At 35.3% G+C, this 12643-nt stretch overlaps 1 protein-coding gene across 1 annotated transcript; it reads right to left on the reverse strand.

Moving 5' to 3' along the window:
• Positions 1-9284: 9284 nt before the first annotated feature.
• On the reverse strand, positions 9285-9857 carry LOC137622494 (piggyBac transposable element-derived protein 4-like). Its single transcript, XM_068353099.1, has one exon. It carries the CDS (start codon positions 9855-9857, stop codon positions 9285-9287), a length of 573 nt encoding a protein of 190 aa, XP_068209200.1.
• Between the last annotated feature and the right edge of the window lie 2786 nt (positions 9858-12643).

Consider the following 12643-nt stretch of genomic DNA (forward strand, 5'->3'; position numbering starts at 1 on the left):
TCTACCATTCATGAGCGGCATTTGAACGTTAAACCTTTAAAGTTAATTATCCTCTAGATCCATAAGAATCTTTTTCAAATCATAATAGCTGTAAATTGAAAAAGAAAGAAATAAAATGGAAATTGATTGGGGTAGACTTTAGAGGGTTGGATCAGAATGAGGAGGGAACTGGACGAGGTAAATGGTAAGTTCTGATCTAATCACCTTCCGTATAAAAGGTTCAGTAATGTGGCAATGCAATAGCTAGCTAGCAGGACTGCCAGTCTTTGCTGAATCACTGCTAGCGTTGTAGCTTAGCAAGTATTAATAATAATAATAATAATAATAATAATAATAATAATAATAATAATAATAATAATAATAATAATAATAGTGAGATGAAGGATAATCGGGTACGAACAAGAGCTGAAGGAGTATCGTGAGAGACCGGGAGGGGACAAATGATCGTAGGAGATTGCGAGGTGAAGGATGATTGTAGGGGATTGTGGGCTGAGGGATGATCATGGACGATCATAAGCTGAAGAATGATTGTGGACGATCATGAGCTGAAGGATGATCGTAGACGAACATGAGCTAAAGGATGATCGTGGAAAATCATGAGCTGAAGAATGATCGTGGGCGATCACAAGGTAAAGAATGATCGTGGGAGATCGTGAGGTGAAGGTTTATCGTGGGTGATCGTCAGGTGAAGGATGATTGTGGACGATCATGAGCTGAAGGATGATCATGGACGATCATGAGCTGAAGGATGATCATGGACAATCATGAGCTGAAGAATGATCGTGGGGGATCACAAAGCAAAGGATGATCGTGGGTGATCGTGAGGTGAAGGTTGATTGTGGGTGATCGCCAGCTGAGGGATGATTGTAGGTGATCCTGAGTTGAAGGATGGTCGTGGGCGATCGCAAGGTGAAGGATGATCGTAGGTGATCGTGAGACGAAGGATGATTGCTAGCGATCGCAAGGTGAAGAATGACCGTGGGCGATCGTGATGTGAATGATGATTATGGGCAATCCCGAGCTGAAGGATGACCATAGGTGATCGCAAAGGGAAGGATGATCGTGGGAAAAAGCAAGAAGAATGATGATCGTGGGCAATCACAATGTGAAGTATGATCACAGGCGATCGTGAGGTGAAGGATGATCGTGGGCAATCACTAGCGTAAGGATGTCTTTGGGGAATCACAATGTTAAGGATGATCATGGGCTATCAGGAAGGGAAGGAAGATTGTGGGTGATCGCGAGGTGAAGGATGATCATGGGTGATCACAAGGTGAAGGATGATTGTGGGCGATCCCGTGCTAAAATTGTCAACAGAACGATGAGCGTGTGCAATTGCGACCTGAAGGATGATCATGGGCACTTGTAGGTAGTAGGTTCACCAAGGTACCAGCCACCCATTTGAGATGCTACCACTAGAGAGTTATGGGATCCTTTAACCAGCCAGACATTTCTTCATTGGATCCTTCTCTCTTGTTGCAGCTCACATTCCCTTTGCCTACGCATACACAAAATGGTCTGGACTATTCTTTACAGATTATCCTTTGGTCTCATACACCTGACAACACTAAGATTACTGAATAATTCTTCACCCAAGAGTTAACTACTGCACTGTAATTGTCCAATGGTTACTTTCCTCTTGGTAAGGGTAGAAGAGACTCTTTAGCAATGGTAAACAGTTCTTCTAGAAAGACACTCCAATATAAGACTATTGTTCTTTAGCCTTGGGTAGTGTCATACCCTCTGTACCATGGTCTTCCACTGTTTTGGGTTAGAGTTGTCTTGCTAGAGGGTACACTAGGGCACACATATTCCATCAATTCTCTCTTCCTCTTATTTGCTAAAGTTTTTAAGGTTTATATAGGAAATCATTATTTCAATGATACTGTTCTTGAAATATTTAATTTACCCTCTTTTTCTTTCCTCATTCGACTATTTTCCCTGTTGGGGCCCCTGGGCTTATAGCATCCTGCTTCTCAAACTAGGGTTGTAGTTTAGCAATTATTAATAATAATAATAATAATAATGATAATAATAATAATAATAATTGTGAGCTGAAGGATGTTTATGGGCAATTGAGAAATGAAGGAAGATCGTAGGGGATCGCGAGCTGAAGCATGATCATGGGCGATCGCGATGTGAAAAATGATCGTGGGAGATCGCAAGCTGAAGCATAATTGTGGGAGATTGCGAGGTGAAGGATGATCGTCATCAATCCCGAGCTAAAGGATGATTGTGGGCGATATTGAGGTGAAGGATGATCTTGGGGGTATTACGAGCTGCAGGATGATCATGGACTATCATGTTTTGAAGGATGATTATGGCGATTGCAAGCAGAAAGATGATCATAGGCAATCGGGAGCTGAAGGATGATCATGGGCAATAGCAAGCTGAAGGATGATCATGGGGATCGCGAGCTGAAGGATGGTCGTGGGCGATCGCCAGCTGAAGAATGATTGTGGGCGATCGTGAGCCGACGGTGTAGTTGCAGTAGGGTTGAGCAAAGCGAGTCCGTTGAGGAGAAGAGTCTGCTGGACAAGACAAATCTGCTGGACGAGATGAGTCTTGCTGGAAGAGACAAGTCTTTCTGGAAGATATATATATATATATATATATATATATATATATATATATATATATATATATATATATATATATATATATATATATATATATATATATATATAAACTTGCTCCATATTATGTGGATTGTTAAAATTTACCGTAATATATATATATATATATATATATATATATATATATATATATATATATATATATATATATATATATATATATATATATATATATATATATATATATACTTTCTCTTTATTATATACATTGTTAAAATTTGCTGTATAGGAAAATGTTAAATGTCTGGCACCATTTATTCAAGGATTTTTAGTCCTAAAAACGGATATATCGACGTTAAGGAGTGAAATTATGGTCACCTACTCGTAAAAGATAATAACGAAGTAAGGTAAAAGTACGGTCGCCTGTATTTTACTGAAATACTGCTGAGAGCAGGATATCTTTACGGAGAGTCTCCGATTGAAAATACGGTTTTTATAACTGAGTTGGGGAGATATACAACCATACAAAATTATTTGTCATACAATTTTCTTGAAATTAAACCAATATCTTATTTCTTCAAAGTACAGTAGGTATTTTTCTTAATGTTCTTGAAAGAATAAAATAAAAACACATCCCCAAACCCAAGTATTCTCTATAATTTATCTAGTTACTTGTTAAATTGGCTGAAATAAAACTTAGATTATCTTTGTTTGAAAATGCTGCATCCTTATTCCTTTATAAAACGTCAACGAAAATTGACAAAATCTTATAAAATAAAATATTTTTTGTTCATCACGCTCTTACGAAAGAACGACTTTTCTCAAAGTTGTTATTTTTGGCTTGAAGTTAATGTTTACAGTCAATTTATATGTGACACTGGTTAAGGAAGCAGTGTTTTATTTATTCATTTTTTTTTTCAGGGGAACTGTTTGGTTAATATGTAGTACTAAAGCTTTATGTGATCTATTGAATACTTCCGCTCACGTTAGCTCCAGTCTTTTTTGTTTTTTTATTAAGAGATTTTTTTTTCTTTTTTTAATTTCGGCACTTTAACATGTATAACTTATTAATTTTTTGTATAAAGGTTTCAATTAATTGAAGTAAGCTTGATAAGTAAATAAAAAAAGATATGAAGCGAAAGATGCTAATGAAAATTGATAAACAACTTATTAACAACGACAACCAAAATATCAAATCATCTGTGTGGTGTAAATCTTGCAACAATATATATATATATATATATATATATATATATATATATATATATATATATATATATATATATATATAAATATATATATATATATATATATATATATATATATATATATATATATATATATATATATATATATATATATATTTATATATATATATATATATATATATATATATATATATATATATATATATATATATATATATATATATATATGTGTGTGTGTGTGTGTGTATGTGAGGGGGTGTATGCGTGTGTTTGTATATGTGTGTGAGTGTGTGTGTGTGTATGTGTGTGTGTGTGTTTCATTCCTCTTGACGTCTGGCAGCCTTTGATTACCCGGGAACCGAGAGCGAAGAATGCAACACTATTTTTCTTTTACTTTGTCGCAAACATATATTTTTTGGTAACAAAATGACTGATAAGCACTTTTTTTATTTGATGTTTGGAGTATAAGATGATGATAATAAATTGAATTACCCAACAATCTACACAAAGAAAATTGAAAAATAGCAAACTATATTATTTCCTTCAGAGGATACGGAAGGAAAAAAGAAAATGGAGTGGGTTTCCTAATCAACAAAAATCTTGCAGGTTACATGGAAAAATTTGGTAGTGGTAGTCATAGAATTCAAGGTTTCATAAAATTTAACAGGAAATAAAAACTGAAGATCATTCAAACATATGCACTAACAACATCCCCTACAGAGGAAGAAATAGAGACTGTTGATGAAGATCAGGAGATATCCATATCTCATTTATTTTGGGTGATTTCAATGATAAATAGGTCAAAAGAAAATAGGAGAAGTAGCAATAGGTACATTTGGAGTAGGCAAAAGGAATGAAAGAGGAGATATACTTTCATAAAAATGAACCCAGCAAATGGACGTGAAGAAGCCCATATGGAGAAAGGAAAAATCTAATAGATTTAATTTTCAGTGAAAAAGTCAATTGAGTTGAAAATGTAAAGGTGCTAAACAAGTTAAAGCCAAACGATTATAGAATGGGGAGAAGCAAAATTTGCTTTGATCTAAGGAAAGAAAGCGAGAAAAATTCATATAAATCAAGAAAATAAATACTCCTATAATAAGACAAAAATCTGATAAGATTAGTTAAGCAATACAAAATAGGTATTCCTGGCTAACTGATGAGTTGTAAGTAAGTAAACTAAAAATTAACAGTAATTTAATAAAATTTTTATTGGAATCTGCACAAGAGATATGTGGAAGAGTTCCTGATTAAGAGCAAGGAAAACTATCAGACGCGACCAAAAATCTAATAGAGAAAATATTCAAAATTAGGTTAAAAGCAAAGAGAGATATATGAGAATTAACAGAATTATGCAAAACAGTAAACAAATTAAAACTCCAAGATACGCGTAAACACAATCAGGTGAGAATTTTTCGCAGCATGCTTAAAAGGACTTTTAAGAATATAGATTGGAAAAATGCTGGAATTAATATTAGTGAGGAATATCCTAAGAACTTAAGATTGGCAGATAGCATAGCGAGTCTATGGAATCATGGGGTAAATTACAAAGATATAAAAGTTTAATAGAGAAACAGGAATGTAGGACTGAAAATGAATATGAGTAATACTATGATACTATTCAATGAAAAGGCAGAGATAATGCTCTAGTACAGTGGTAACGTGCTTGCCTAGCATTCGGCTGGGAGCAGATCGATCCCCGCCCAGGATCATAAGTTTAACCCTTCGTGGACTAGGGGGCTCAAAATTACCAAGAAGACTGATGGGATCCACACGGACCCCATTCTTTTGAGTCAGATCGATAAATTATATTTGAACTCAGAATTGCTAAACTTCACCTGTTTATTCTTCAGCCCTTTTATGGTGATAGGCCATGGGGCATAAGCCGTAGGGGGCTTAGTTTTTGAGTTCGTGGCCACTTTCTTGGGACAAGTTGATTCCACTTGATTTTGAATCATGGGGGTCAGGACAATCAGAATATGCAAAGTTCCCGCAAAAATAGTTGCTCCTTAATTAGTTATAGGCCATTATGTAACCAATTAGTCATCAGAAGTGAAAATGACCAAAAACACAAAGATGATTTATATTCAGTAGAAAACATTTTATTTACAGTTTTTAAGAGTGAGTACAGTGTTGTACATATGTATCATAACATGTGATTAACATTATGCAATAGAAATGTAAACAACAGCACCCTGGTGGTGGTATTATGAACTACACTGTTAACTTGACTTCCAGGTTATCATAAATGTCCATTATCCTTTGCTTTAATTGTGCAACCAAAATAAAATTCAACTTTTACAGACTTTAAGAGATCACAACTATAAAATGACACCGAAAATAGAACCAACAACAATAAAAGGACACCGAAAATAGAACCAGAGTCAAATTTACCCTCATAAACCTAGCAAAATTGACAAGAATCCTTCGGAGATAAAGTAGTGTTTTTCCCACGATAGCAAATAATCATGAATTAGAATTTAAGTAGGGCCTATTGCTGCAAATTTTTCTCACCAATAATATTTGATGACCCAGTCATATGCCGCATAGCCATACCCAGAGCAACATGCTTTGGCAATGGCCTTTTCCCCTTTGATGCTAAGTTCACAAGGTCTTGCGCAATAGAGAGAAGCTTTCGTTTGTTATCATCAGTAGTTGCCACATACTTTCCCAACTCAACCTCATCTGAAACTCCAGTATCCCAAGCAAGGAAATTGAACAATTTTGGAAGAATTAATGTATCAGCACTATGACTTTTAATATCGCTTGCAGTAGGTGGCCAAACATCATTCAGACCAGGAATGTCAGCAATGACATTTTTCAAAACTAAACCAGACATGTACAGCATAGAGCGATCTATATCAAAATGATTACTTTCATTACTTTCCAATCCATCATCCGGATCTTCCTCAGATGATGCTGAGGTAGAAGAAACTAAGTTATCTACAAGAACACACTTATTTTCTTCAGCACAAACTATCTCAGAGGCATTGCGCTTTGAAGGCCTTATAAACTGAAGTGAAGGATACTTTCTAAGTAACTTGTTTTTCAAGAGAGCAGTTTTTATCTCAATAGAGCCATCAGTGTTTTCAAAGTTTGTCAAAGTCTTCACATAGAGTTCTTTTAGTTTTGTCATTCGTAGCACCTCCTGTTTCTTTATGATGCAATCTTTTACCACAGTTCTACAGAATTCATGGAAGGATTGAGTCTCAGGTGAAGAGTGACTTGTCTTGATGTCCTTATTATCGTCTCTTGTCATGAACGCAACATATCTCTTGTAGCATGACCGATGGTAACGCACTTCCACGGAAACACAAGCCTGCTCTCGGCCAGCCAGTTCTTTGAGTATGGACTCATCATTTAAGGCTTTGGCAGCTCGTAAAAGTAGCCCACCTGAAATAAATATAGTTTGATTAAAAAAAATGTATGGCAAGGTGAGGTAATATGGCCACTCATGGAATATGGCCACATTCTCTCCTTCAGAAAGTGTTGCACAGTTCCATCACATGAAAGGTACTACACACTGTTCCAGTACCACATACGACATCCTGGCCAAATTGTAGTAAAATTTTCACCATAATAAAATTATACATGTAAAAATATTCCATGATTGGTTAAGTTAACCAGATGATGTCAAAATGTCATACAGGTGATCAAATCCATTAATTATAGCAATATGCCCAATGTCACTCGGTTACTGATGCTGTACAATATTGCAGCAAAAACAAACAGGCGTGCATTTACCACTGGCATTTACACGTATTACCCTCGATATTTACCATTAGCATTCACATCAGTGTATGTGTAGTCTACTAGGTAGTATCATGGTTCCTGTGATAAAAAATATAAACAGTACTAAAAGAAACTTTACCTGATTCATATTCGCAATTGGACAACCGTTCCTTTTTTCGAGTACGAGTGTGAGGGTCTTTTATATACTGCTCCCTTTTACAAATGATACACTGCTCGGGAAGCACATAGGGTTTTTTTCGACTAGCTTGACTAGTGGATGGCAGAGTTGGCTGCTGATGATCTGCAGAGCATGTTTGCGATGATGACCCACTAATTAGGCTTAGCCGGGCACTTTATCGAGGTGGTGTTCCAAGAAGATCATCTGGATTAGTGCCTTTACGTTTAGAACAGCGGACAATGGCCCTTTCGATCCTTTGTTTGTCTGTAAACCTTCAGTAACATTCTGCATGGTACCCAAGGTGGTCTAAATCTAAAGTTTTTACAAAAGTTTCAGACAGTTTCTCTGCTACCTCACGTTGAATACCATCTAAATGTTTCCACTTTCTATTACACTCCTTGATTTTTGACATACATTGATCAGAAATGGGTAAAACATCACTTTCTTCCTCCAACAGGCAGTGAATACAGCAAGTCCTGGGGGCTGCCATGTTGGAAATCTAAGCGATTTGATTGGTTAATTTGCTGTTAGCCATCTACTGTCAAAAATAGGAACTACAGAACTATAGTATGGCCACCTATTAGCCTCCAACTTAACTACAAATAATTTGTATGATTAAAATGGCTAATTAAAATTTTAGGAGCAACTATATTTTTGGGAACTTGTTGCATAATGCCTGAGAATGACTTTCTCTATGATAAAAAAATGTAATGAAGTTGCCCCATGAAAGTGGCCACGAAGTGACAAGATACAGCTTATGCCCCATGGCCTATGAAACCCAAAATCGTTTTTGTATATATTGTAAAATAAATTCCATTTGTGTGTAAGAAAAAAAAACAGTGAACAAATGCTTTACTTAAGAAAATTACAATTATTCTCAATGAAATATGAAAAAATTAGTAATTAATGACCAAAAAGGATATATAGGTTACCGTTTTCTGGTTCGTTTTGACACAATGCGACTTACACATGAAGCAAACCTGATATGTAATCTCAACATCTAAAGTTAGAAGGTGCAACAAACACTGGGTCACCACATGATGTGCACGATTTTTATTTATTTATTTATTCATTTATTATTATTATTATTATTATTATTATTATTATTATTTTTTTTTTTTGTCCAGACTCCTCGGACACTTGGAGCAACCTCTTTCTTGGTTTCTTAGAGCTGAGTTATTGAGGGTAGTGCTGTGTCTTCCATAATCATGAGGGCTTCCATCCATTGAATTCTATGCCTTGGAAAAATAGCTCGTAAATCTCTGAAACACCGCTGGATCTATGGCTTCCAAAGCTGTTCAGCTAAGTTAGAGACAAAATTCCATTGCTTTTGGTTTCAATTATAGACATTAGATTTTTTTTCTATAAAACATACAGCAGCATTTTATCCTACAACATCAATCATCTACTAAAAAAAAGGCCAAAGGCTATTTATTGGGGATTTTTTTACATGTATAGTTCTTGAAAAAGAGGTCTTAGGTATCAACCTAACCTTTTGTTGCATTATAGTCCAAAATCATATCGAGGTTGGAAGGTTCATCTTCTTGTATCTTATTGTTATGATGCATCCTGCTCAGTAAAATTACTGCCTTATTGATCTTCCGGACATAGCTTGATATAAATAATGGTGATATTTGTTGAAGCCAAACTTCGTTGAATGCACTTTGCGATCCCCGATGCTGGAAATGATAGGGGTATTTGCCATTTATTTTCCCTAAGAGTTCCCAATAGGTTAATAATCTTCCTCACTAGTTCTAGATTAAGTTTAAAATCTGTAAAGTTGTCTGATGTAACATTTCTTCCTGAATTAGCAATAGTTGTGATGAGATCCGGAGCAACCTTACTAGCTGGTTGCCGTCCCTGACCACCAGGACCCTTTCCTGAATATATTTGTGCATTTTGGAGATAAGCATTTTTAGCATCTATCATGCACCAGATTTTAATCCCATATTTATTTGGTTTTGATGGCAAATATACATTGAAGGAATATCTTCCTCGGAATGATACTAGAGATTCATCAGGAGTAACACGAGTTCCAGTTTTATAGTTTACCTCACAAGCTTCAATAAACTCATGCCAGACTTCATATATAGGTGCCAATTTCCCTTGTTCACCATTATTTCTCACAGCATGTGTTGATATTTCGTCAAATCTTATGCACATCTTTATTTGTTTGAACCTGTCACAACTCACAGAAGCACGATAAATTTGTGGCCATGTCTTAGTACTGAATACTCTAGCAACAGGTTTGAATGCCTCCTTGACCACTTCAGATTGAAGATGAAAAACTACCCATGCCATCAATTCAACGCAATCTACTACCTTCCATTCTTCTGCATAAGTAGCAGCTTCTTTTTCCTTAGTTACTAGTACAATGAGCACCAAGGAGAAACACCAATAATTTATGTTAAAGATTATTATGGCATTAGCAACTAGATACATAGTGAAGAAGCACCATTAAATTACTTCCAAAATATTGTTGAAAATTATTGAAAAATTATTTGAAATATCGATTAGGCCGAGGGCCCAAGTCTTGTAAACTCACTTATTTCTTTAGAATTTTCACAAAATAAAATATAGATAAATTAGAGACACGGAAGCCCAGTGGGGTCCCTAGAGATCCAAGAGGTATATTTTTAGCTGTCATTCCATAAAAAAAAAAAATATTCCAAGCTATTATCACATGTGAAAATTCATAAACCACCAATGATAAAACTAATCGCATATGGGTGTTTTTGAGTAGATAGCGAAAGAGATATGTCATACCAAAGACTTAAGCCCCCCTGACACTTGCGCGCATTTTTGCCACGCACTGGCACGCATTGATGCGCGCTAGTGCGTGCCACTTTTTGGCACGCACTGGTGTTTTTCGCGCACTGTTCACGACCAGTTCACTCCAGTTCGCGCATCGTTCACGCGACGTTCACGCGACGTTCACGCGATGGCACGAATTGGCACGCGTAGTTCGCGCATCGTTCACGACACGTTCACGCGAGTTCACTCATCATTCCGCATCGTTTCCGCATTGGTCACGCCAGTTCACGCCAGTTCACGAATTGGCCACTCCATATAAAAACGGGGCTTCTCCAACCCGAGGACATTCTTGGATTGGGTTCGGAAGAGACAACAATGCTTTCTGTCAGAGACACCATTGCATTGAGGAGAAGAAACGTATCTTTTTCGTTTGTATTTTTTGTTGCCCTTTATTTTAGTTTCAATAAAAAAGCATTTGATTTACATATAAATAGCAGACATGAAATATGTACAAGTATTAAGAAAGCATTTTATTTTAACATTAAAAGCAGCAAACATGAAAAGTTTTTAGGCTGTTGATTTTAAGGTAATAGAGAAAAAAGTGTGTTGAAATAAGAAATCATTTTATTTTTACATTAAAACTGCAAACAGAAAAAATTTGTTTTGCCCTTCATTTTAAGGTAATAAAGAAGAATAAGTATGTTGATGAAATAAAACATCATTTTATTTTTACATTCAAACAGCAAGCTTAAAAATTTCTTGGGTTTATTTTTCAGTTCATTTTTATTCAAAACAAAAGTTTTGGGTCTTGATTGGTAATAGAGGAAAATAAGTGTGTGCATGAAATAAGACATCATTTTATATTTACATTCAAACAGCAAATATAAACAATTATTAGGTTTATTTTTCTTTCCTTTTCATTAATTTTTTCGTTTCCTTTTTGTTTCTCTTCATTATAAAGTTATAGAAATAGTTTGAAATAAGACATCATTTTATTTTTACATTCAAACAGCAAATATAAAAATTTATTAGGTTTATTTTTCTTTCCTTTTCATTAATTTTTTCGTTTCCCTTTTGTTTCTCTTCATTATAAAGTTATAAAAATAGTTTGAAATAAGATATAATTTTTTTTTCACATTAAAACAGCAAATATAAAAATTTATTAGGTTTATTTTTCTTTCCTTTTCATTAATTTTTTCGTTTCCTTTTTGTTTCTCTTCATTATAAAGTTATAAAAATAGTTTGAAATAAAATATAATTTTTTTTCACATTAAAACAGCAAATATGAAAATTTATTAGGCTTATTTTTCTTTCCTTTTCATTAATTTTTTCGTTTCCTTTTTGTTTCTCTTCATTATAAAGTTATAGAAATAGTTTGAATTTTTAAGATATAATTTTGTTTCACATTAAAACAGCAAATATAAAAATTTATTAGGTTTATTTTTCTTTCCTTTTCATTAATTTTTTCGTTTCCTTTTTGTTTCTCTTCATTATAAAGTTATAGAAATAGTTTGAAATAAGATATCATTTTTTTTTCACATTAAAACAGCAAATATAAAAATTTACTAGGTTTATTTTTCTTTCCTTTTCATTAATATTTTCGTTTCCTTTTTGTTTCTCTTCATTATAAAGTTCACGCCACTTCCCGCATCGTTCACTCCAGTTCACTCCAGTTCACGCCAGTTCCCTCACTGTTCACTCCAGTTCACTCCAGTTGGCGCATCGTTCACGGCCATTTAGTGCGTGCCAATGCGTGCCACAAACTTTAAACATTTCAAAGTTTTGGGCCCGCATGGCACGCATTGGTACGCTCTGGCACGCGAGTTTCCGCACTGTTCACGACATTTTCACGGCTCGTTCACGCGAGTTCGCGCATCAATGCGTGCCAGTGCGTGCCACGAATGCGTGCAAGTGTCAGGGGGGCTTTACCCCTCCAGTTCACGAAGGGTAGCAGTTTGCTGTGGGAGGCAATTGCTGTGCTTAGGCACCTCAGAAGGTTGGGCCGGCCCACTCTCTCTCTCTCTCTCTCTCTCTCTCTCTCTCTCTCTCTCTCTCCCCCTCTCTCTCTCTCTCTCTCTCTCTCTCTCTCTCTCTCTCTCTCTCTCTGGTATTTTAACTACATTCACTGTTACCCTGATATTTGATTATAACCTATAGCTCTGATCCTAGAAAATACATATTTTCATTTTCACAAT

The sequence above is a fragment of the Palaemon carinicauda genome, chromosome 29, assembly GCF_036898095.1.
Source record: "Palaemon carinicauda isolate YSFRI2023 chromosome 29, ASM3689809v2, whole genome shotgun sequence".
NCBI lineage: Eukaryota > Metazoa > Arthropoda > Malacostraca > Decapoda > Palaemonidae > Palaemon > Palaemon carinicauda.

Coding starts and splice junctions, on each gene's coding strand:
- LOC137622494 (XM_068353099.1), bottom strand. CDS start 9,857: ATGTGCATAAGATTTGACGAAATATCAACACATGCTGTGAGAAATAAT.